Source organism: Dreissena polymorpha, chromosome 4 (genome assembly GCF_020536995.1).
Source record: "Dreissena polymorpha isolate Duluth1 chromosome 4, UMN_Dpol_1.0, whole genome shotgun sequence".
NCBI classification, from domain to species: Eukaryota; Metazoa; Mollusca; class Bivalvia; order Myida; family Dreissenidae; genus Dreissena; species Dreissena polymorpha.
Genome location: NC_068358.1, coordinates 29,754,919 through 29,780,991, shown reverse-complemented (window position 1 = coordinate 29,780,991; position 26,073 = coordinate 29,754,919). Strand labels below are relative to the sequence as shown.

General features: G+C 36.9%; 2 protein-coding genes across 9 annotated transcripts in view; one reads left to right on the top strand and one right to left on the bottom strand.

The window, feature by feature from the left end:
* LOC127880259 (E3 ubiquitin-protein ligase MYCBP2-like) overlaps positions 1-26,073 on the top strand; it is a 162,876-nt gene that overhangs the window by 54,778 nt on the left and 82,025 nt on the right. For all 8 annotated transcript variants that reach the window (XM_052427579.1, XM_052427578.1, XM_052427576.1 and 5 more), the window contains 8 exons: positions 2,271-2,361; positions 8,800-8,931; positions 9,519-9,597; positions 17,515-17,589; positions 18,574-18,743; positions 18,980-19,105; positions 19,444-19,571; positions 25,628-25,719. In XM_052427579.1, coding sequence (XP_052283539.1) covers positions 2,271-2,361; positions 8,800-8,931; positions 9,519-9,597; positions 17,515-17,589; positions 18,574-18,743; positions 18,980-19,105; positions 19,444-19,571; positions 25,628-25,719 — 893 coding nt within the window. The remainder of the gene's footprint in view (positions 1-2,270; positions 2,362-8,799; positions 8,932-9,518; positions 9,598-17,514; positions 17,590-18,573; positions 18,744-18,979; positions 19,106-19,443; positions 19,572-25,627; positions 25,720-26,073) is intronic.
* LOC127880278 (uncharacterized) lies at positions 10,271-16,517 on the bottom strand. The gene is made up of 2 exons (XM_052427630.1): positions 15,974-16,517; positions 10,271-11,469 (listed from the first exon to the last, which is right to left on the bottom strand). Exons 1-2 carry the CDS (start codon positions 16,053-16,055, stop codon positions 11,147-11,149), a joined length of 405 nt encoding a protein of 134 aa, XP_052283590.1. The 5' UTR covers positions 16,056-16,517; the 3' UTR covers positions 10,271-11,146.

The window sequence follows — 26,073 nt, the reverse complement described above, 5'->3', positions numbered from 1 at the left end:
TCTACATCTTGAAAAGCGAAAATTCTTTTTAGCTGTTTTTCATTTACAACACATTTTCAGGATTCCTTTGTGATGGTTTCAACTATCACACATCGGTCGTGGTTTACTTACAGACACGGAGGTGATCATATTATCACTCCTTGTAACTGGAAATCAGGAACTTATTCATTCTTTGCAAGAACAACAAATTTTCTCTATCGTCTTACTCATACCAGGTCGTCTCAACGCCCTGTTGGACGTTTTGTCCTGCAGTTCTTTCTTTCGAATTATTTTTCCGTTGGGTTCAAATAATGTAATTGCGCATGTGCGGCAGTGAAGTAGCATGATGTACATAGTATATCAAAGAATGTTGTTTATCATCAAACGCTAGTAATTAGCGTTATGCGATCGTATATCGCAGTGTATATCGGTATGCTGAACAACGTCAAAAATGCAGTTCACAGGAATCGATCCAGCAGGGTGTGCGTTTGTTATACATTCGTCCATTGACATAAACTGGAATATCTTGCCTTCTTGGTGAGTTTTTGCAATAACTGAGTTTTTGCCATAATTTCATGCAATATACTTAATGAACCATGGGATTATGGTTCTACGACCTTTTAAGTCTCCTGTACAATTATTTTCAGGAAACTTCTTCACAGGTCAAATATCATATCTCACTGAGACATATTTTTACTGATCCAAACAGGTGCCACTACATGTCTGGCCATTAATAACTTTTAGTTATCTCTACAGAAGAACATTTTTCTGTTAGAGTTTCAATCCTTGTTACTTGTGCAAGGATAATTCCATCAGAACTGTATAAAGGTTCTATGGAAATTCATTGTTTTACTGGGTATTCGAGAGCATAGTTATTACCTTAATCACTCTGCTATATACATAGAGGTTTTTCTCATCTTTTTCTTGATGATAAGAAATTTGTTCTTTTCTTCATCAAAGGATAGAGATTATGCTTTGGTATACCTTGTTTTGTGTAAGTCATCGCAACTCTGTGATGTCTTACCTATTTTGGAACTGATCCAAACTATGGAACGTCAACACTATGTTTTTCGTTCCTTTACCTTCTTAAGCGGTTTTGACTTGTGTTACATGTTGGGATGCTTAATGAGCTCCCTATGAACCTTTTTCATCAGGCTTATTAACAGTTCCAATATAATTTTAAGACGGTTTTCCTTCTTATTATGGCATTTTACCATACGGAGAAGTGAAATTCATGCTTTTTCTGTTGAATACGACCAATTCCAGTTGGATCTATTGTCGTTTTCACTTTGTTGTGTCAGCCAGGATTCCTTGCTTAATATCAAGTCCTCTATATGGCTTCTACCTTCAAGTTTCCAAGTTTTTCTTAAACTGGTAGTCATGAAGATGAGGATAAACTTCTTTGGGCAATCAGGGCTTTGAAGATCTATCTCAGCAGTGTTAGTCGGAAGTCCATTCGAGGTTCTTAAAAGACACTCTTCATTTCCCCAAAAAAAAGGGGGGGGGAGATGTGTCTGCGGCTTCTATTTCTCGGGGTTAGACTTCGACTAAGGAAAGTTAATCTTATCCTATCTAAGGATTCATTCCTTTTTAGGATCTGACCGCATGAATTAAGAGCTCTGTCTGTTTTGTGGGCATATATTAATCACACCCCACTTTTTGACGTGCTCTAAGCTGTTTACTGGAGGAATCCGACCACATTTGTCATCTTTTTATCTTCGTTTTCTGAAGTGCCAACAATACAATTTGTATATGTTTGGGCTTGTTGTGGTTTCACTAACGGTATGTCTTCTTTACGACATAGACATATTACTCTGTCCGAGAAGTCATAATTAATACCATTTTAACGAAGATTACTTGATATCATTAGCTGATAACCCTGTTTATGGGTTCTACTGTGTTGGGAAAATATATACGAACCTTCCCACCGCAGCTGCAAAATCAGCATACGATAACAAGTCAGTATTTATGACATTAAAACAAATTTTAAAAATAAAATTCATTTTAATTATTAAATACTTACCTGTTATCGGTAAGTCCCACCTCCCACCCCGCTATTCGATTAATATTTTTGTATATATATTGAAAGAATATTGAGGGCTGGTTACCGATTTTTGGCTAGGTTGCATTGCACTATGTTTAACCTGGCCTGTATTACGGTATTGAGGTGGCGGATTCCCAGTTAAAATTCCGGATGAGTTATTTTCCCTTGGAAAGTATAAGCATACGATAACAGGTAAGTATTTAATAATTAAAATGAATTTTATTTAAAAAAATTGTTTTACCTGCAGAAAGGAGCATTGGGTCGCCAGAACATGGAGGAAGGGGCCAAGTCCAAGATGAGCTATTGGTACGCCCTGCCTGGGCCTGTACCGGGAGTGGGTGAGTCCATGTTATACTTTATTGGTATGCCCTGCCTGGACCTGTACCTGGAGTGGGTGAGTCCATGTTATACTTTATTGGTATGCCCTGCCTGGGCCTGTACCGGGAGTGGGTGAGTCCATGTTATACTGGCTTGTAGCATAATAATGTGCAAGCAATACAATTTATAATAATAACCCTATTGATCTGTGTTAGGTTGGCATCTGTATGTGCTGAATTTGTTGGTTGACTTTTGAACAAAATTAGCAAATTTACCTCCTTGGGTCAAAGCTTGCCTCAAGGTCCATTTGTTCTTTTTTAGCGAGGCTGTTTTCAGAGAAAACCCGAGCTATTGTCATAGCCAGCTCGTCTGACATCCGCAGTCCGCCGTCAGCATTGTGCTAAAACCTTAACATTGGCTCTAAAATCAAAGTGCTTCCACCTACAACTTTGCAACTTCATATGTAGATGCACATTGATGAGTTCCACACGCTACACCCATTTTTTGGTCACTAGGTCAAAGGTCAAGGTCACAGTGACCTCTAATATCAAACTTTAACATAGGCTCTAAAATCAAAGTGCTTCCACCTACAACTTTGAAACTTCATATGTAAATGCACCTTGATGAGTTCTACATGCCACACCCATTTTGGGTCACTAGGTCAAAGGTCAAGGTCACTGTGACCTCTAATATAAAACTTTAACAAAAACCTTACCATTGCCTCTAAAATCAAAGTGCTTCCACCTACAACTTTGAAACTTCATATGTAGATGCACCTTGATAAGTTTAACATGCCACACCCATTTTGGGTCACTAGAAAAAAAAAAATCTGACAAGCTTTCACAGTTGAGCGTGGCACCGTTTATGAGGTGCTCTTGTTTCAACTTGCAACATATAGCCAAGTACAGCATCAGTAGGGGATATTCGTACCTACCAATACAAATTGAAGTTAATATGTTTGAGTTCACTGATGAAAACAGTGAATAAACATTTTTAGATGAAATGTATATTTAGATGAAATAAGTTACTCGCAGGCTGTTCTGGTTTTATGCTGTTTGCACATAGCCATTTTTAGCTCATCTATTTTTTGAAAAAAAATTATGAGGTATTGTCATCACCTCGGCGTCTGCGTTGGTGTCAGCGTCCGTTTAAGTTTTGTGCTTTGGTCCACTTTTCTCAGAAAGTATCAATGCTATTGCATTCAAACTTCGCTCACTTACTAACTATCATGAGGGGACTGGGCAGGCAAAGTTAGATAATTCTGCCATGCATTTTGACAGAATTATGTGCCCTTTTTAGACTTCAAAAATTGAAAATTTGGTTAAGTTTTGTGTTTAGGTCCATTTTATTCCTTAAGTATCAAAGCTATTGCTTTCATACTTGCAACACTTACTAACTATTATAAGGGGACTGTGCAGGCAAAGTTATGTAACTCTGACTGGCATTTTGACCGAATTATGGGCCCTTTATATTAAGAAATTGAAAATTTTATTATGCCCCCCTTCGAAGAGGGGGTATATTGCTTTGCTCATGTCGGTCTGTCGGTCCGTCCACCAGGTGGTTGTCAGACGATAACTCAAGAACGCTTGGTCCTAGGATCATGAAACTTCATAGGTACATTGATCATGACTCGCAGATGACCCCTATTGATTTTGAGGTCATTAGGTCAAAGGTCAAGGTCACGGTGACCCGAAATAGTAAAATGGTTTTTGAATGATAACTCAAGAACGCATACGCCTAGGATCATGAAACTTCACGGGTAGATTGATCATGACTCGCAGATAACCCCTATTGATTTTGAGGTCATTAGGTCAAAGGTCAAGGTCACGGTGACCCGAAATAGTAAAATGGTTTTTGAATGATAACTCAAGAACGCATACGCCTAGGATCATGAAACTTCACGGGTAGATTGATCATGACTCGCAGATAACCCCTATTGATTTTGAGGTCACTAGGTCAAAGGTCAAGGTCACGGTGACCCGAAATAGTAAAATGGTTTCCGGATGATAAATCAAGAACGCATACGCCTAGGATCATGAAACTTCATGGGTAGATTGATCATGACTCGCAGATGACCCCTATTGATTTTGAGGTCACTAGGTCAAAGGTCAAGGTCACGGTGACCCGAAATAGTAAAATGGTTTTCGGATGATTACTCAAGAACGCATACGCCTAGGATCATGAAACTTCATAGGTAGATTGATCATGACTCGCAGATGACCCGTATTGATTTTGAGGTCACAAGGTCAAAGGTCAAGGTCACAGTGACCCGAAATAGTAAAATGATTTTCGGATGATAACTCAAGAACGCTTTTGCCTAGGATCATGACACTTCATAGGTACATTGATCGTGACCCGCAGATGACCCCTATTGATTTTCAGGTCACTAGGTCAAAGGTCAAGGTCACAGTGACAAAAATCGTATTCACACAATGGCTGCCACAACAACGGACAGCCCATATGAGGGGCATGCATGTTTTACAAACAGCCCTTGTTTTTTTTTAGCTCACCTGAGCGATAGCTCGGGGTGAGCTATTGTGATCACTCACCGTCCGGCGTCCGGCTGTTCGTCCGTCTGTCCGTCCGTCTGTCCGTCCGTCTGTCGGTCTGTCTGTCTGTCTGTCTGTCTGTCTGTAAACAATTTGTAAACATCTTCTTCTACTAAACCATTGAGCAAATTTCAACTAAATTTCATGTGGAGCATCCCTAGGTCATGGGACAAAAGAATTGTTAAAAAAAATTTGATCACATAACCAAGATGGCCGCCATGACCATATATGGTAAAAACCTTAAAAAATCTTCTTTTCAGAAACCGCTCATCAGATTTTCAAAAAATTTCACAGGGATGACCTTTGAAGGCTCCCCTGAAAAAGTTATTCAAAGAAATTTGATTTGTCAAAAAACATGGCCGCAGGAGCTCGTTGAACTTTGCATGTTTATTCGTTTTTGCCTATTTTGTGAAAACTTTCAAAAATCTTCCACATTTTTTGTCCGATCCTTTCCAAATTTGCACAGTGTCTTTATATCAATGAGGACACGAACCCTACAAAAAAAGAGCATTATTGGTCCATGAAGTACAGAATTACCTCCCCTTGAATTGAGAAAATGTTTTTTTTGCAATAAAGTCCAAATTTTTCATCCAATTCTTTCCAAACTTGCACAGTGTCTTCATATCAATGAAAACTCGAGCCCTGTCGAAAATGAGCAACATCGGAACATTAAAGGGGCCTTTTCACAGATTTTGGCATTTTTTAACTTAGGCCAAAAAAAAAAATAGTCTTGGTTCAGGGAACATGGCCAGAAAAATGTAGGAGGGTAGGTAGGTTTTTTCTTCTTTTTTTTTTTTTTTTCTTTTTTTTACCAGTCGACTGATTTCAGGGTGAAAAAGGGTCAGTTAATGCACCCATGATTGTTTAAACACTGACCAAATGATTAATATTGCACATGTGGTATTTAGTCGTTGTATATTATTCAATATTCCTAGCTCTTTATGCACTTCTTCAGGGCTAGGGCTGGCCCAAAATTTCTTTTAGCCAACCATTTTTTCTTTGTCTGTCTGTGATAGTGTGACCTGCATATTCAAAAGTGAACAAGCCATCTTTATGAGTCTCTGGTGTTTGGGGTGTGACCTTCAGAATTTTTTTCATCATGAGACCTGACCTAGTCTCCGACAGGTGCTCAAGAGTCTGAATAGTGGCTGTCAAAAGGAGGGTAACCTCAGAATAGCACAAGTCTTTCTTCTGGTACATTTTTTAATAAAATGGCAATGGGTTTGAGCGCATCGCACAGGAAGTGAGCAGTGTACATAAATTTGAATGTTGCTATTGGTTTGTACAGGCTAAGGGCGTCACAGTACATTGATTTTGATTCATTATCAAAGCGAAGCCAATTGTTGTCAAGTTTCCATGACTCTTTGAATGTTCTAGTGTTTTGTGTTTTAATTATTTTTTTTTGTTATGACTCTTTTTCGTCCAACAACGCTTTAAGGTTAAAGACGCCATGTTAGCGACTTTAGAGACAAAGTGGTTACTTCCATTTTTATAGTAGTGTAGATGAAGGACTCTTCCTATGTGTTAAAAATTTGAAATGTTAATTAAAATTAAACCGCGCGTGTTTTTCACATTTTTATTTGATTAAAATACGCTGCTGTCAGTTAGCATAGTGTGCGAGTAAAACAAACAAATTAATTAATTATCATCTTTTCATTTCGATCGGAAATTGGCAGAAAGTTGTAACATCATCGACATAGAACTAATTATTTAATTATCACTTTTAAATTCAGATCAATAGACAGCTTGGAAATAATTAAAATATTGTCACGCTTCTTTTCATTTTTAATCTTTAATAATACGACATTTGCGACCGGCCGCTATTTTGTTTGCAGACGACAATATTAACTGTGTATTCAAAGTGCACAGTGTCTGCGCATGAATGACCGAATATTACTCCATAGCTCCACCCATTTTTACATTTCATTTAACAACGTCATTTCATGTGTAAGCGAGCTCAATGTTGATTGGCCAGCTAGCATGCGCACTTCAATAACAATAAGGTCAAGCGATGTCTCGTATACACGTGCAGACCGGTTATTGTTCACTGTTCAAATTGCGAACACTTTCATTGAAACAAAGAGAAAAATATAGAAAACCAATCCAGGTTTAATTGGTGGCTGTTTTCAATGAAATTTTACGAGATTTTAGCATTTTCTTCATCAGATTTTTTTCCATGGACCAAAAAAATCGTTAGGGTCGGGGGCAAAAAATAGGGTCGGTCGGGTTCGCTGAACCAAGACTATTTTTTTTTTTGGCCTTATTCATTAAATGCTTTATATCGATAAATGTAAACATTGGATCGTAAAAGCTCCAGTAAAAAATCGAGAATAAAATTAAAAAAAGGAAAAGAACATTGCCCGGACCAGGTTTCGAACCAGTGACCCCTGGAGTCCTGCCAGAGTCCTGAAGTAAAAACGCTTTAGCCTACTGAGCTATTCCGCCGAGTACATATACATGAAGTATTTTATACCTTATATAAGCAATCTTCGTAGTTTCACAAAACTTAACGACAAAAACAGAACTCTCCAAATTATTCAATCGTTTCGCGTTGCAACGCTTTATAATTTTTAGGTTTTAAAATCGTCAAAAGATGCATATAATGGCTATATTAGACCATGGTAAATGTTCAGTATTACTGTTTCCTCACAAATATCAAAACTAAAACGAAAATTTGCGAATCTGAAACAACTTTTTTCAATTTTGTCAATTTACCAAAGCGTGAAAAGATCCCTTTAAGTCCAGAATTATCTCCTTGAGATGGCAGATTTAGAAATAATTATAGTGTACTCTTTTTTCCAATTAATAGTGCTATTAGAGTAAAGGATTTGCTGGCTACAGGCCAGGTTTCTCTGACACGATTCTCTTCTGATGGCTTTGCTGCAGACCACATAAACCCTTAACCCAGAACAGTTAATTCTTTCTGCAAATGTTTGTGACTGTGGAAATCATTGAAATAAAAGGAGAAATTGCTAAAATTAGCATTTTCTCCTTTCATCACAATGCTTCCTACCCTATTAAATCAGTTTCTTCTTATTCCATTATAATTTAATTTGTCGTCTGCAACCTCTTTCAATTTGGAAAAGGGTTAACTACCAGAAATCAATTAATGCTGTAGTTTTGTTGATGAGAAATTATTTTTCCTTTAAAATGGGAGGTGATTATTGCTTAGGAAATTGCTCTGGTAGGGTTGAATCATTGTGGGAAATTGAGAAATTGTTCAGTCCAAAATATGTTGATTGGTAAAAGGATTTATCATGGGTAGCCTGTTTAGTCGATGATATCTTGTCAATTTTGAGAAAAAGGAGGAATCTCTTCAAAACAAGCAAAAATTCCTTTTATCTCAATGTTTAAGTTTTTAGCGTACCTGAGCAGATCATATTCTCCTAAACCATTGAGCCAATTTCAACCAAATTTCATGTGGAGCATTCCTACGTCACGAAAAAAAAATATTGTTAAAAAAAAATTTGGTCACATAACCAAGCTGGCCGCCATGCCCATATATGGTCAATACCTTAAAAAATCTTCTTGTCAGAAAGGGCTCGTCGGATTTTCAATTTTTTTAACAAGGATGATCCTTAAAGGCTCCCCTAAAAATTTGTTCAAGAAAATTTGTTTCTTGTCAATTACCATTGGGCCTAAGGCTATTAAATTTGTTCAGGTGAGCGATTCAGGGCCAATGTGGCCCTTGTTGCATTTGTTTTCCTATTTTTGGAATATAGTGTAATAAATGACCACACACCCACACTATACACCCCTCTCCACCCCACCCCTCCCTCCTTTGTGATTGAAGTATTGAGATAGGTCCCTTCACCTTTAAAAGAAAAATAGATGAGCGGTCTGTACCCGCAAGGCGGTGCTCTTGTTACTTTGCTTCTAAGTGGTAACAGGATAATTGTCTCGCCGTAGGTGCCAGGTTTGGTCGGCGTGCCATGTGGGTGGGGGCCAGTGGTGACCAGACGTACATGAGGATTGATGAGTCACTCATTAATGCTCACATCCTCTCATCCTCCAAGGTTTTTGCTAACAACACAACCATCGGTAAGTAACTACTGTGGAAAATCAATCACATATATTTAAAACGTATGATTCAATTGGAAAGCAATAATGTCGAATTTTTTGTCAGATCAGTTAGGTTTGAGATTAAATGGATTTTGTGTGTGTGGTGAATTATGTGAACCAGAGGCTAGGCAAGGTAGCTAAGGTGGTAGAGAGCTGGACTGCAGACTCCTTGGGTAGCAGCTTTGGTTCCCAGCAGAGCCCCCTACCTCTGTTTCAAGTAGAGCAGTTGTCTGATACTGGCATAAGTATGTGCACCTAGTACTTGTAAACCAGCTTACCTTAGATAGTGTATTGAAACCAACAGCCATCACTGAAATAACAGCATAAATCTATCGGATTATACAATATTTTTACAATGTTTTGGTGTTTTATATATATCAACAACCTAAAATATTCAATTATCCAGTATTTTATTATGTTAAATCTACAGTTTTGTCAAAAACTTTGGGAAAAAAACGTTTTCACAAACACACACACACACACAAAATCTAATGTTGTATATAGGAACATTCATAAACGTGTTTGTCAATCTGTTTGCCCATACCATGGATGTTCCCTTTTTTCAGGCCTAATCCCGATGGGTGAAGACAATGCAGGCATCATGAAGTGCCTCATGATCAACAAGGGAGACGGCAACTGTCGCAGGTCTGTTATGAGAAGTAACTCTGCGAATTGCTGGTTTAAAGGATTATCCTAACGAAAATCCAGTTTAGGGGAAAGTGTCGTCCCTGTGCTGACTGCACATGCTTTATGTTACGACGCTTTTTGCACATACCTTAAGCAATTTTTTTATTTTTTGAATTACTCCACCTATATGTTACAAATTCGAAACTTTTATTCTTAATTACAATTAAACTGTGCGTGTTTTTCATGTTTTAAGTTTCAGCACCCTCAGTTAGCCTAAGGGTTGTACTAAATAAACTAATTAATTAATTATCACTCTTTAATAAAGATAAATAATCTGCCTATATTAATCAGCTTAGATATAATTTATTGTCATGCCTCTTTTCTTTTATAATTTATTACAACGTTATCCACGGATGGATATTTTGTAGGCAGACAACAATATTTACTATGTATATAATGTAAACAGTGTCTGTGTATGAATGACCAGTTTGTAACTGCGAACTAAATGTTTATTTGCCCAGCTTGTATGTGCTCTTTTCATCTTAGCGAGATCTCATTTTCAGGTGTAGACCAGGTAAACAAAATTGTCAATATTTTCGTAAATGGCGACCGAAAATGTGAGTCCTGTATTTAAGATTCTGTGGAGTACATAATGCGATTTTTCGTGGATTCAGTAAAAAACAATCATTGATGTGTTTATTTGTTTTATTATTTTGTACAAGAAAATTTTAATAATAAAAGTAATCTATGTTTAACATTATTTATTTTTTTGTAAGTTTTCAACTTAAGAGCTAGACGAGATACAACTGATAAATCTATATATCTTGTTCTTAGTTGAAACTTATGAAGCATTTAAGAAATGTAAACACTTGTTTAGCATTTAAACCATTTTATATTAACAAGTTAAACAAATAGCATTTATAGGATACATGCACCCAAAACTATATTTTTCTAGGGATATCAATTGATTTCAATTGAGGCAGAACTCTGCTTTTTAATGTAATGTTTTTGGTGAATTTCTCATTTCTGACATCTGTAAATTATTTACCTTACATCATTATGATGCAAATGTTACTGGAAAGCTAAATCAAGAATACATGTTACATTATACAAATTGTGTTGAATAGCATAGTGTTTCACTAAAATTTATACATTTGTATCAGGAAACATTTACAAAGAATATGTATGCACAAACAAAATAACTCTATGCTTCAGTATTTTGATCCCTTAAAAAATGTACACCTGACCCCTGTAAGTACATGCATGGGGTCATTTGACTTCTGGTTTTCAAAAATCCATGGAAATTCTGTTTTCTGTATTGATAGAAGAATCAAGTGTTTATGTCTTCACCGTCTTTTCTCCAATTTAAGATACCAAATCAGATTAATTTTGTCATAGAAACAAATACAAGTTCATTGTTTTCTAGTGCTGAAAGCTCACACATTATTGGTGAACAAGGACTCGTTAGCAAAACAAGTAATTGACAGGAGTATTTTGCTGATCATAATTTGAACATCACTTCAAACGCTGATATGCCTCAGAAGCCACTATGGTTGAGCGCCATCCCTCAGTCGTTTCTATGGAACTCAGTTGTCATGACGACCCATGGCTGAGCTGCAACATCCTCCTTATCAATTATCCCGGTGCTAGGCAGACTGTACAGACCGTCCATCTCCGTGAGCAGACGCATGGCCTGACCCCAGTGGAACCTCAGCGATAACTTGTGGACAACAGTCTGCACGCTAAACCACTTGCGGAGGCGGTAGATCTTGAACATCTTCTGTGTTCCCTCGGCGACGGACTGGCGCAGCATGAGCACCATCACATGGCCAAAGTTGCCACGCATTGCGCTGGAGAATGTCTGCTGACTCAGGGACCTCATGTAGTCACCTGCAACAATAAAACCATTAAACTTAACACAAATCTTTTACAACCATTGCCTGTATTATATATGACAACACAACCATAACCATTAAAACCTAACCAAATCTTTTACAACCATTGCCTATATAATATATGACAACACAACAGTAACCATTAAAACTTAACCAAATCTTTTACAACCATTGCTTATATAATATATGACAACACAACAGTAACCATTAAAACTTAACCAAATCTTTTACAACCATTGCCTGTATAATATATGACTACACAACCTTGACCATTAACACAAATCTCAGCAATATGTGGGATGGTAAAGTACAATGTTTACTGCACCACAATGACAGAAACACTCAAAAGTCTCCTACCTGTATACCATCAGACTGGTTAACCCTTTCCCACTCAGAGGCAAAGTGAAAATGGCTATATGCTAACAGCATAAAACCAGAACAGCCTGGGAGTAACTTGCAAGCTGCAAGTAACTTGCAGTCTGTTCAGGTTTTATACTTTAGTGTAGAGTAGGTTTGGAGATGAAGCCTTAAAACTTGAATTTAGTAATAAAGGTATGTAATTAAATGTAACTTTCTAAGGAACTACACATGCGTAAAAACATATCTTAAGTGGTAGAGGGTTAATCAGTAAAACATCATCGAACTGAATCAATGCTTGTCAAGAATATGACCAAAGTGGTGAAAGCAGAGAAGAATTTGACCAAAGTGGTGAAAGCAGAGAAGAATTTTGTCTTATCTTAACCTGATCAACCTGTATACTTCAGCAACATAATTAGTCTGATGCAATATTAAATTAAACTTTAAAGGATCTTCAAAGGATCTTTATAGTTTGATATTAATTGTATTCCAATTGCATTATTTGTTTGAATTAGAAACATTATATTCATTTCTGACAGACACAATTATAGTTAAGATGAAACAAAGAGTATTTGGCCATAAGCACTGCATTTAATAATGGTGGAAAGTTTTTATTCAGTCTTACAGTATGTTTCAAAATATACTCAACAGTCAAAATAGTTATTGTGTTATTGGTAAAAAAAAGCTTGATTAATGGTTATTTTACAGATTTTTCATTTGACATTTCCAAAATTAAAAAGAAAAAAGTGTACCCTAGTTATTTATTAATTATGATATGCTTTAACACACATATATATATATAAATCATATAAATAACATATAAATAATATCATCAGCTTTTGCTAGAAGGATGTACTACAAATAAATGAGCCATGCTCTGTGAAAAGGGGGTTTCAATGAAAGTGTGTAAAGTGTTGTCCAAGATTAGCCTGTGCAATCTGCACATGTTAATCTGGGACGACACTTTATACCTAAACTGTTTGCTTGTTCTGCTTGAGTTATGGAGGTTTCGGTAAATGACAAGTTCGGTAAATTGGATTTATATAGTAAATGCTGTGGAGGTTTCGGTAAATTGGTATAAATATGGATTATCGCACCTTTAGTCGATAAGCGTGTACACTAATTGAGTTGTTTGGCACTAATTAAATGATCTGATTAGATGTTTGCAAAGTGTTACCGGTATTATTACATCTCCAGGCTTGCAACCTATTAATATTCTAATCAAGGGTAATTTATATATTACAAGTTTATCTTTAGGTCATGATTTTTTTGTTTTTAATATATGTTTTTATACAATTAGTTGGAAAAATCTTAATTAAAGTGTATCAGATAAAAATGATAATAATTTTATCCAATATATTTGTTTCTTATATGAATAAAATGTTCGCTTCTGTTTACCTACAAGCAGGTCAACACATAAGGTAGTCGTAGAGACCTGTAAATAAACTGACATTCACACACACTTTTTAATACAAAAGTTTACATTGATATGCTTTAATAATTTGTTAAATATTGAGAGTGGGGTAAGTTATCAAGTTTTGATTTTTCTAAAAATTATCTAAATATGTATGTTTAAATCGTGAACATGCTAAAACACTGGTGGCCAATTTTTTTATGTACACGACCAGTAACTTTCAAACTGTGAACAAACAAACATTTTCCTTCTTTAATCATGTTTACAAAAAATTAACTCACAAAAACATAAGTTGACTGATAAAAACAGCTCGAATGAACGTAGTAATAATAATATGAAATTCTGTGATTTTGCATAATAAATCTTAACACTCATTTTGAATACACTGATATAAATATTACACATGATGACAATACAGTAGCCAGGCGCCTGTGTATTAAGCTGATAAGATAGGGATCACCACAGCAGGTTGCTAATACACAGTGTATTCATTCGGGTCTGCTGGCGTTATGTTAGATGTAATTTTTATCAGTTTTGCCCCCGGTAGTGGCATATAGCAGATGAACTGCCCGTCATTCAGTATGTAAGTATGACAGTATGTGTGTATGTCAGTCTGTCCGTCCGTCCGTCGAAAAAAACTTTAACATTGGCCATAACTTTTCACTATTGAAGATAGCAACTTGATATTTGGCATGCATGTGTATCTCATGGAGCTGAACATTTTGAGTGGTGAAAGGTGAAGGTCAAGGTCATCCTTCAAGGTCAAATGTCAAATATATGGCGTCTGTCCATACGAAAACTTTAACATTGGCCATTACTGTTTCAATGGTGAAGATAGCAACTTGATATTTGGCATTCACGTGTATCTCATGAAACTGCAAATTTTGAATGGTGGAAGTTCAAGGTCAAGGTGATCCTTCAAGGTCAAATGTCAAATATATGGCGTCTGTCTGTCCGAAAACTTAAACATTGGCCATAACTTTTTCAATATTGAAGATAGCAACTTGATATTTGGCATGCATGTGTATCTCATGGAGCTGAACATTTTGAGTGGTGAAAGGTGAAGGTCAGGGTCATCCTTCAAGGTCAAATGTCAAATATATGGCGTCTGTCCGTCCGAAAACTTTTTGAGTGGTGGAAGTTCAAGGTCATCCTTCAAGGTCAAAGGTCAAAAATAAAAGTTCAAAGCGGCGTTGTCATGAAGCTGCACATTTGAGTGGGGGAAGTTCAAGGTCATCCTTCAAGGTCAAAGGTCAAAAAAAATAATTTCAAAGCGGCGTTATCATGAAGCTGCACATTTTGAGTGGTGGAAGTTCAAGGTCAAGGTCAAAGTTCAAAAATAAAAATTCAAAGCGGATTCTCAAGAAGCTGCACATTTGAGTGGGGGAAGTTCAAGGTCGAGGTCATCCTTTAAGGTCAATGGTCAAAAAAAATAATTTCAAAGCGGCGTTATCATGAAGCTGCACATTTTGAGTAGTGGAAGTTCAAGGTCAAGGTCATCCTTCAAGGTCAAGGTCATCCTTCAAAGTCAAAGGTAAAAAAAACAAAAATTCAAAGCGGCATTCTCATGAAGCTGCACATTTTGAGTGGTGGAAGTTCAAGGTCAAGGTCATCCTTCAAGGTCAAAGGTAAAAAAAATATTAAAAAATCAAAGCGGCGCAATAGGGGGCATTGTGTTTCTGACGAACACATCTCTTGTTATGTGTAATTTAGTTCGCATCTCTTCGCTTAACTCAACGTTCAATGGCACGCGCACTTAACAAAATTATAAAACATAACGCTTATCATTATATTTCTTTTTATAAATTATGTACACGTATTGTATGTTATATTGTTGTATTTTTCGTGTGTTTTTCTCAACCAAAAAGAAATAATAAAAACATTGTTATTTATAAAGCGCACTCGGAATTTGACCTTTAATTTGAAGCAATCCACAATTTTTGTAGAGTATTCGGCGCTCGGCCGCTAATGGTGTATTGTAATATTTAAGATGAAATTCAACAGTTGGCTCTAACAAGTGGTGGCCTCCACGTGGCAAGAGCTGGGCAACATATTCATTATGTTGGCAAACTACCTCATGTATATATATTGAGAAATTGAGTGCTTTTCGGTGGTCTAAAATACTATTGCGCTTTATATTTACACAGAACTTATTTTTAATAAATCATGGCTACAATATTTAACAAGAACCTTTTTTATAGCATTAATTACATTGATTCTGTCGTAAATCATCATTTATTATTACTATTATGTTATTTAAATAAAAGCACCAATTATTATAAAATAATATTGAGTTATTTAAATCGTAAATTTACTTTTAATAGAGTTAGATTTTAAATTCAATCTATACTTTTTTGGTTTGGTACCTACATTTTCCTACAAAAATTCGTTTTAAAAAGTTCAGAGGTAGCCCCTTAATTCTTTACCGTAGGCATAGCATTAATTTATTAACTCAAAATTAATCCACAGTTTGCAAATATATGCCCCTGATGTTATTGTAATCCAATAATAGGTGTCATTAACACCTCATTGTAGGTATATCACCTCTATAAAAATCAATTTACCGAAACCTCCACGGCATTTACTATATAAATCCAATTTTACCGAAATTGTCGTTTACCGAAACCTCCAGCACCCTTCTGCTTTTATGCTATTTGCAAATAGCCATTTTTACTTTGGTTCTAAGTGTGAAGGGTTAAATAGTATGAGTATTGGTGTATCCACTTACTAAGAATGTGGATCTGTTTGACAGCTCTGTCATGACAGCGTAATACCCTCTGTATCTCTGTCACTCCCTCCATGATGTCCATTTCAACAACTTCTAGAATACACCAGAACAATTTCTATGCACAGTATTTATAATATAATTAACTAATAATGTATGGCATTAGTTCATGTTCTTGTTTGTAACAAAATCACATGTAAATTTGTAAATTACAGTCCTAGGTAATGTATCCAACACAACTGTTTGGCAAAGTATTCCAAATTAACACTTTAATTTATGATCTCCTTCCAAAAAACATCTTTAATCACCCCAATCTTAGATATTTTGAGACCTTATATACCCATAAATTTCTTTATACATTTAATTATCACATAAGGAAGTTTGCATGCACCTAAACACATTGCCACGACATTAAAGGTGTTTGCAATTTCCTTCTCCCCTTGATCTATAATAGATGCTAATTGCCATTATTGGAACACAATGAATACTTCCATGTTTGCTTATGTGTGCAATTAATGGCCTGCCAATTGTTTGTAAGTGTGTGAACAATCAGATAATCAGTGTTTGCAGTAGGTGTGATATGGTGTGCAGATTGTTGTGATAAGACTTGACAAGCCAGTGGGAGGCTGACCTCTGTGACCTTGATCTGGGTCAGCTGTTCTCCCACACTGCACCCAGTACCTGGGACTCATCCACACAGATGTTATCTTGTAGCCATAAGATATAATCCTATTGACAAAACACACAAACTTACATGTACCATATACTGTACATTATCCAATTAAATATAACAAGCATGACCACATGTTTTGACTTGTATTTTAACATGATACTCATTGATTTTTCTATTGACAGAAAAACACCCCAAATTATCCTATAATGTATCCAATAAAATATTACAAACAGGAACAAATATTTTAATTAGTATTTGTGCATTGCACAAATTGATTTTGCTATTGATAACAACACACAAATTTTTCCTGTATAATAAACTCTGATTACAATTATATAACAAAGTCTATATTCTGAGCTAAGTGAATTGTTAGTTCTCATAACTTATATAGAAATTTGTCTCCAATCATAGGAAAATTTAAATGATTATAGAATAATCATTGTTTATCAGTCATTAAATAAGCTCTTGTTGTTCTGCTGGTCGGCTCATTAACCATGTGGGCTTCAAGTCCTTTTTTGTATTGGTTGATATACAATTTAATATCAGTGTCTCACAGCCATCATCAACTGACAAACACAAATTAGTAAGACATTATTTGTACCTCTTTACCCTTTACCCTTAACCACTTAGATACATGTTTTTATGCATTTGTAGTCCCTAAGAAAGATAAATTTATTTCATCAGTATCTGAGGGTTGGAAATGAAGCCTTTAAAACTTGAGTCTAGTAAGGAAGGTCTTTAAATAAATTTATTTTTCTAAGGGTCTACAAATGGGGGAAAATACATATCTAAGTGATAAAGGGATAACCTTTTATATCTCAATATATCTAAATACTAAGATAACAGTAAACATTGTGTGTGTGTGTTTCAGTTTTGGCAGCGGAGAGCAGGTTGACCTGTCAACGAAGGCCGTTTGTCTGGACCCTGTGTATGACGTGCTCTGGAGGTATGTGATGAACTAGACTCTATCCTAACTAGACTCTACCCTGAGCCTGGTCTGGGAAAACTGGGCTTCATGCATGAGCATAAATTGTCAAACCATATTAGCCTGTGCAGTTCCTTCAGGCTAATCTGGGACAACACTACAGTTTTATAGTATTTTAAGTTTAAAAGAAATCTCTTCTAACAAAAATCTCTTGAAGCGGAAAATGTCACTGATGAGACTGTGCGGTGTGCAATTTAGTTGGGCGACGCTTTACACACATGCATTTAACTCTGTTTTCCCAGAGCATTGCTCTTTAATTCTACAGTGACTTTGATCAGATAACTTTATTATGCCTCAGCATGCAAAGTTTTGAAGGGTGGTGTATGGGTTGATGGGTTGGTTTTATGGTTCTTCGATCCACACATTCTTGAGTTATTTGCCATTGAACATAACTGACATAGTGGCACAACAGGATTTGACACCTTTATGTTTCAAATTTCTGATAGCTTTTAAAAGCATAAGTGAATTTGATTAATAATTTCCAAAATTGGTATTTATTTCAGTGTGATATATGTTACAATGTAATATATGTTACAATATCGTATATGGTATAATGTTTTATCTGTTAAAATGTGATATATGTTACAGTCAGATATTGGTTACAGTGTGATATATGTTACAATTTGATATGTTACAATGTGGTATCTGTTACAATGTGATGTCTGTTACAATGTGATATCTGTAACAATGTGATATCTGCTACTATGTGATAGATGTTACAATTTTGTAACTTTTTCAATGTGATATCTGTTACAGTGTGATATTAAGTACAATATGATATCTGATACAACATGATAAATCTGTAACAACATGATATCTGATTTAATGTGATAGCTGTAATAATGTGACATCTGCTACGATGTGATATCTGTAACATCTTGTACTCTGTTCCAACATGATATATGTAAAAATATGATACATTTAAAAATGTGATATCTGTTACAGTTTCAGTCAGGAGAGTAATGAGGTGGAGTGTTACAACGTGATATCTGCGGAGGCACGTCCCCTCAAACATGAAGACTGTGACATCAATGAGATCTTTAAGCCAGAATTTTCTGTGCCAACACGAGGCAATGCTGAGGCTACACGGTCTCACTGTGCACTGCATGTCTTAGGTAAAAAGGGTTAATAAAAGTGGAATGTTTGCAAGTAAATTCAATTAAAAATTCTCTGATAGCCTTCATATTGGTCAGAATATAATTTCGTGTTTTTACAACATATGACTATTTAGTGGACACATAAAATTGTGGATTTCGTATTTAAAATAAAATGAATTAGTGTTGATGATTGTTTGATATGTTCGAAATCTATAAATATGCACCATCAACTTTCAATCCCACTATGCGTGCAGGTTGCCTGGATACATTGACCCTGGCAAGACAGAACAATCTGACAGTGCTGGAGGAGTCAAAGGAGAAAGCAGCCACCAGCAAGGTGTACAACAAGGACGACTTCTCCATTGTCAACAGGTTTGAAAGTAAGTCACCAGTATGGTGTGTGTAATAAGTGCAAGAAAATTAAAGATGGCTGTTCTCAATTGTCCACAAGCTCTGGAAGTTGTATGTCCTTGAATGTAGCCATTTTTATTGCTGAAGCATAAACTGTCAAAGTTTGTGGAGCTAACTACATCTACATTTATCAAGCGATTGAATTGAAACTTTAAATATGTTATGTGCAAAACACTATGTCATGCCTATTGATTTACACATTTCTGAGTTATGTACACTTGAACTTTGCCTGATATGCCTGCCACAAAGCTGTGTGGAATATTTTTTATTCCTGTTTTTATTCATGACTGTTTTCCTGCCCCTGCAGATCACGGAGGTGGTTGGGGCTACTCCGGCCACTCTGTGGAGGCCATCAGATTCATGTGTGACACGGACATCCTGCTTGGGGGCTTCGGGCTGTTTGGTGGAAGGGGAGAGTACTTTGGGCGCATCAAGGTCAGTAACAGGACTCCCTTTTATGTGAGTTCTGACTATGCTAAAGGCTATATGCCTCGCTCTTGGAAACTGAGGCTTAACGCATGCGCCTAACCCTTTACCACTTACATACGTATTTTGACACATTTGTAGTCCCATAGAAAGTTAATTATCCCCCGCCATAGGCGGAGGGATATTGTTTTGGCGTTGTCCGTCTGTCCGTCTTTCCGTCCGTCCGGCACTTTTGTGTCCGGAGCCATATCTTGGAAGTGCTTTGGAGGATTTCATTGAAACTTGGTATGAGTATATATATGGATAAGAGGATGATGCACGCCAAATGGCATTGTATACCATCTGATTATAATGGAGTTATGGCCCTTTGTATCTTGAAAAAAAAAATGCTTTTTTGAGTGTCAAATATAACACTTTTGTGTCCAGAAGCATATTGGCGGGGAATATCAATTCAACGAATTTGCTTGTTTGAATTAAAGGCCTTTCTTACTAGATTCAAGTTTTAAATGCTTCATTTCAAAACCTTAGATACTTATGAGCAGCAAACAACATAAAACCTAACCAGACTGTGAGTTACTAGCAGGCTGTTCTGGTTTTATGCTGTTTGCACAAATAGCCATTTTCACTTTGTTTCTGAGTGGGAAAGGGTTAAAGTGTCATCCCAGGGTGACAATTTCCACCTAAACTGTATTTTTGCTAATAAGAGACTTCCTTTATACAATAATATATTTTAGGATGCTGGGCAATAGAAACAAACACAAATCTGATATACGTTAGTAAATTTATTGGAGCATAATGCTCCTTTAAAACATTCACATTGAAAGTGGAGAAATCTGGACAAAAGCAGTTTCAGGCAACCAGGTGGATGGCACGGATGTTTGTTTTTCCCCTAGTAATGAGAATGGGCTATCCAGTTGCTACAATACAACTTTTACACACTAATTCCTCCAATCCAGTCCTCCAATCCAGTCCAATTCTTCCATTATAACAATATATTAATTTAGCAACAATTTAATAACAAATCCGAAACATACCAAAAGGCCTTAAAACGGGTTCCTCAAGTGATACACTAATAGACATTCCTAGTCTGTTCTGGACATCACTCTCCCCTATACCAATAATTAAAAAAAATCAGATAGAATTGTTATCTTGTGAAAAGTGGGTTATTCAGATTTTGTAAGATGACCCAGAGAAGCCACCTGTCCCTGTTTAGTCGCGTTTGACCCTCCGGGCCAGTGGTCCCTATGAGATCTTAGTTTTAGTTCTAAAGTCCAACTCGATGCCTGGTTCCCAGCTTAAACAGTTTCATGGCAACGTGTCAAACGATAGAGGCCTAGAAAATCAAAAGTCAACACTTAAATTATACACATAGCAGTAATACCACCATGTCATCCATCCAGGCCGCCATAATCCCTTAAGTGAAAAGTCTTGTTTTAAAACGCGAGTATTCGGCTCAGTCGTGAACAGCAGGTTTTTTATTCGGCTCAGTTATGAACAGCAGCTTTTTTATGTCCTTTTGTGTCTGCCAGTCCAATAACGTCCAGTTGTTGGTGGGTAACTACCGACATCTCATGTTAAGGAATACCTGAAAGAACATATAAACTAGGCACAAGCTTAATGTTTAAAAACAAGCAATATTAACAGTAACCTATATTCAGGAGCCAAACTTAAGGGGCGGGTGGGCGGGTTTATTAAAGACGTGATTAAGCGAGCCTAAAAAATTGTCCGAGATAATCCGAATGCCTGAAATCCTGTTGATCGGTGTCACTTAAGAGTTTGCTTTGAGGAACTTATAAAAAGTATAGAGGCAATGCAAGCCCTTCCCGACTCTGACTCGATCACCCAAGAGTTCGCTTGAGGCGCTTATGAAAAGTATCGAGGCAATGCAAGCCCTTTTTGACACTGACTCGACCTTTGTCAACTTTATCAACATCCGTTGAAAACCAGTAAGTGAACGGACCAACTCAGTGCTGTTATTTATTTAAGACAAACGTAGTCCCACCTCCAGCCCCAAAATAAATGGGATTATGGTCATTGCCACAATCTCGAATAATAAAGAGGAAAGTTTCATTTCTGATCAGCCTCTTCAGACTTCCCAGGCTAATCTGGGACAACACTGTACACATATGCATTTAGTCAGGGTTTCCCAGTGCAGGGCTCAAATTCAAAGTTTTAAACTATGTTCTACCCCTGCAGAAGTTTGATTTATTTAAGAACAACACTGTGGATTGGTTGAGTTGACTGTATACAATTTTAAAAATTGTGAAGCAAGCCGCATTTTCAGGCAATTCAATTAAAACTTAATCACAAGTTCCATAACTCTGAACTGCAATTAAACATAATTCAGATATTCTGCCTCTTTTTATGCCCCCCGGGGTGAATGATCGGGGGTATTTTGTATTTGGCCTGTCTGTCTGTCATTGTATGTGTCTGTCTGTCTGTCTGTTATTGTATGTGTGTCTGTCCCAAAACTTTAACCTTGGTCATAACTTCTGCAATATTGATGATAGCAACTTGATATTTGGCATGCATGTGTATCTCATAGAGCTGCCCATTTTTAGTGGTGAAAGGTCAAGGTCAAAGGTAATTTTTTTTTTTTTATTCAAAGCGGCGCATTAGGGGGCATTGCGTTTCTAACAAACACATCTCTTGATTTTAATGTAATGATAATGCAGACATATATATGCTTGAATTCAGCTATACTTATAAGCAAAAATTGAAATTTTAATTTCTTGGCATGTTTGTATTTCTTGTTTTATTAGCTCATCTATTTTTTGAAAAAAAATTATGAGCTATTGTCATCACCTTGGCATCGGCGTTGGTGTCCGGTTAAGTTTTGCGTTTAGGTCCACTTTTCTCAGAAAGTATCAATGCTATTGCATTCAGACTTGGTACACTTACTTACTATCATGAGGGGACTTGGCAGGCAAAGTAAGATAACTCTGGCGTGCATTTTTACTGAATTATGTGCCCTTTTTATACTTAGAAAATTGAAAATTTTGGTTAAGTTTGCGTTTAGGTCCACTTTTTTCAGAAAGTATCAATGCTATTGCATTCAAACTTGGTACACTTACTTACTATCATGAGGGGACTGGGCAGGCAAAGTTAGATAACTCTGGCGTGCATTTTGACAGAATTATGTGCCCTTTTTATACTTAGAAAATTGAAAATTTTGGTTAAGTTTTGTGTTTAGGTCCATTTTATTCCTTAAGTATCAAAGCTATTGCTTTCATACTTGCAACACTTACTAACTATCATAAGGGGACTGTGCAGGCAAAGTTATGTAACTTTGACTGGCATTTTGACGGAATTATGGGCCCTTTATACTTAGAAAAATTGAAAATTTGGTTAAGTTTTGTGTTTGGTCCACTTTACCCCTAAAGTATCATAGATATTGCTTTCATACTTGGAACACTCGCAAACTATCATAAGGGGAGTGTAAAGGACAAGTTGCATAATGTTTGTTGTCATTTTTACGGAATTATGGCCCTTTTTTGACTTAGTAACTTTAAATATATGGTTAAATTTTGTGTTTAGATCCACTTTACTTCTAAAGTATCAAGGCTATTGCTTTCAAACTTCAAATACGTTCATGCTATCATGAGGGTACTGTACCTGGCAAGTTGAATTTTACCTTGACCTTTGAATGACCTTGACTCAAGGTCAAATTATTAAATTTTGCTAAAATTGCCATAACTTCTTTATTTATGATTAGATTTGATTGATACTTTGACAAAACTACTCTTACCTGACATACCACAATAGACTCCACCCAAACCATCGCACGTGCCCCCCCTCCCCCCCCCCCCCCTAATCCCCCCTTCCCCAATTTTTTTTTTTTTTCAGATCATCTCACAAATGACACCCTCACACTATACCCCCCTCCCCACCTCACCCCCTCCCCAATTTTTTTTTTTAACGGTTAAAAAACAAAACTATTTATTTTGATTATTTTATGTTTGAAATACCGTCCAACCATCGCACCCAAGAATCGCCCCCCCCCCCCCCCCTCCCCCCACCCGAATCCCCCCCCCTAATGTTTTTTTATTTTTATTTTTTTTTTAAGATCATCTCACAAATTACCACCACACCCTCACACTATACCCCCCCCCCCCACCTCACCCCCCCCCCCCCAATTTTTTTTTTTAAAGGTTAAAAAACACAACTATTTATTTTTATTATTTTATGTTTGAAATACCGTCCAACCATCGCACCCAAGAATCCCCCCCCACCCCCCACCCCCCCCGCCCACATCCCCCGATTTTTTTGTTTTCCTTTTTTTCGCATTTGTGGAAGATAATGTAATAAATGTCCACACCCCCACACAATGCACCCCTCTTCACTCCACCCCTCCCTCCTTTGTGATTGAAAATTAGAGTCCCTTCACCTTTAAAAAGAAAATAGATGAGCGGTCTGCACCCGCAAGGTGCTCTTGTTTATTAACTCATCATATTTAGGTCGGCTGTTTTCGGAGAAACCCAAGGTATTGTCATAGCCAGCTTGTCGTCCGGCGTCTGCTGTCCAGCGTCTGCCATCCGTGTCGTGCTAAAACCTTGACATTTGTCTCTAAAATCAAAGTGCTTCCACGTACAACTTTGAAACTTCATATGTAGATGCACCTTGAGAAGTTCTACACACCACACCCATTTTTGGGTCACTAGGTCAAAGGTCAAGGTCACAGTGATCTCTAAATCTGACAAGCTTGCATTTATTAAAAACTGCTACCGCAGCCAAGTTTAGTAAACATAATAAAATTACTACAGATATTCTACTTCAAATATGTGTTTGAAGTCATTATATTACATTATTTACTGCAAACAGACATATGCTATCACAGTGGAAGAATGGCTTAGCGCTCTATCATGGGACACCTCTTGGCTTTTTTGTTAGCTCATCTATTTTTTGAAAAAAAAATTATGAGCTATTGTCATCACCTTGGCATAGGCGTCCGGTTAAGTTTTGCTTTAAGGTCCATTTTTCTCATAAAGTATCAATGCTATTGCATTTAAACTTGGTACACTTATTTACTATCATGAAGGGACTGGGCAGGCAAAGTTAGATAATTCTGGCGTGCATTTTGACAGAATTATGTGCTCTTTTTATAGTTAGAAAATTGAAAAAGTTTTGTGTTTAGGTCCATTTTATTCCTTAAGTATGAAAGCTATTGCTTTCATGCTTGCAACACTTACTATCATAAGGGGACTTTATTATCAAATTATTAAATTTTGCTAAAATTGCCATAACTTCTTTATTTATGATTAGAATTGATTGATACTTTGACAAAACAACTCTTTCCTGACATACCACAATAGACTCCACCCGAACACTCTCCCCCAAGCCCCCCCGAATCCCCCCAAAAAGTGTGTTTTTTTTCTTAAAGATCATCTAATAAATGACCACCACACCCTAACACTATACCCCCCAATCCAACCCCCCCCCCCCCAAAAAAAAAATATTTTTTTAAACATGGTTAAAAAACACAAATATTTTTTTTGTATTATTTTATTTTTGAAATACTGTTCAACCATCCCACCCAATAATCCCCCCCCCCCCCCCCCCCAAAAAAAACCCAGTTAACTCTGTATTGTGACCAGGACCTCTGTATTGTGACAGTGAAGTCTGTATTGGAACAGTGAACTATGTATTGGGACCATGACCTCTGTATTGGGACAGTGAACTGTGTATTGTGACAGTGAACTCTGTATTGTGACCATGACCTCTGTATTGTGACAGTGAACTCTGTATTGGGACATGGACCTCTGTATTGTGACCATGACCTCTTTATTGGGACAGTGCACTCTGTATTGTGACCATGACCTCTATATTGGGACAGTGAACTGTGTATTGTGACAGTAAACTCTGTATTAGGACCTTGACCTCTGTATGGTGACCATTACCTCTGTATTGTGACAGTGAACTCTGTATTGGGCCAGTGAACTCTGTATTGTGACCTTTACCTCTGTATTGTCCCCTTGATCTGTTTTGTGACAATGAGCTTCCTACTGTGGCCTATGTGTTAAATCTTTGTTCCATTTATTTCATACCCTTGTGCCCATGTACTTCAGCTGTATGAGCTGGGGCCGGAGGGAGGTGACAATGAGGGAGATGGAGAGCTGCTGGCAGAAACAGAGGAGGTTGCCTTTGAGTGTGCAGCAAGGTGCAGTATCCCATCTGCTAACCCTTACACTTACCACTGGATTGTGTTAAAAGAAAACTGGTCTTAATGAATGTGCGTAAAGTGTCATCCCAGATTAGCCTGTTCAGTTTGCACTGGCTAATCAGGGAGACACTTTCCTTTGTAATGGTATTTGCCATTTAAAGGAAGTCTCATTTTTAGAAAAAATCCAGTTTAGGCAGAAAGTGTTGTCCGTGATTAGCCTGTGCGAAATGCACAGTCTAACTTGGGACAACACTTAACTCACATGCATTAAGACCTGTTTTTCAAAATGAGGCTCAGAAATAAATTTTGGACATGCTTGCTCAAAATCTTAGTTTTCAATCAGCACGGTTG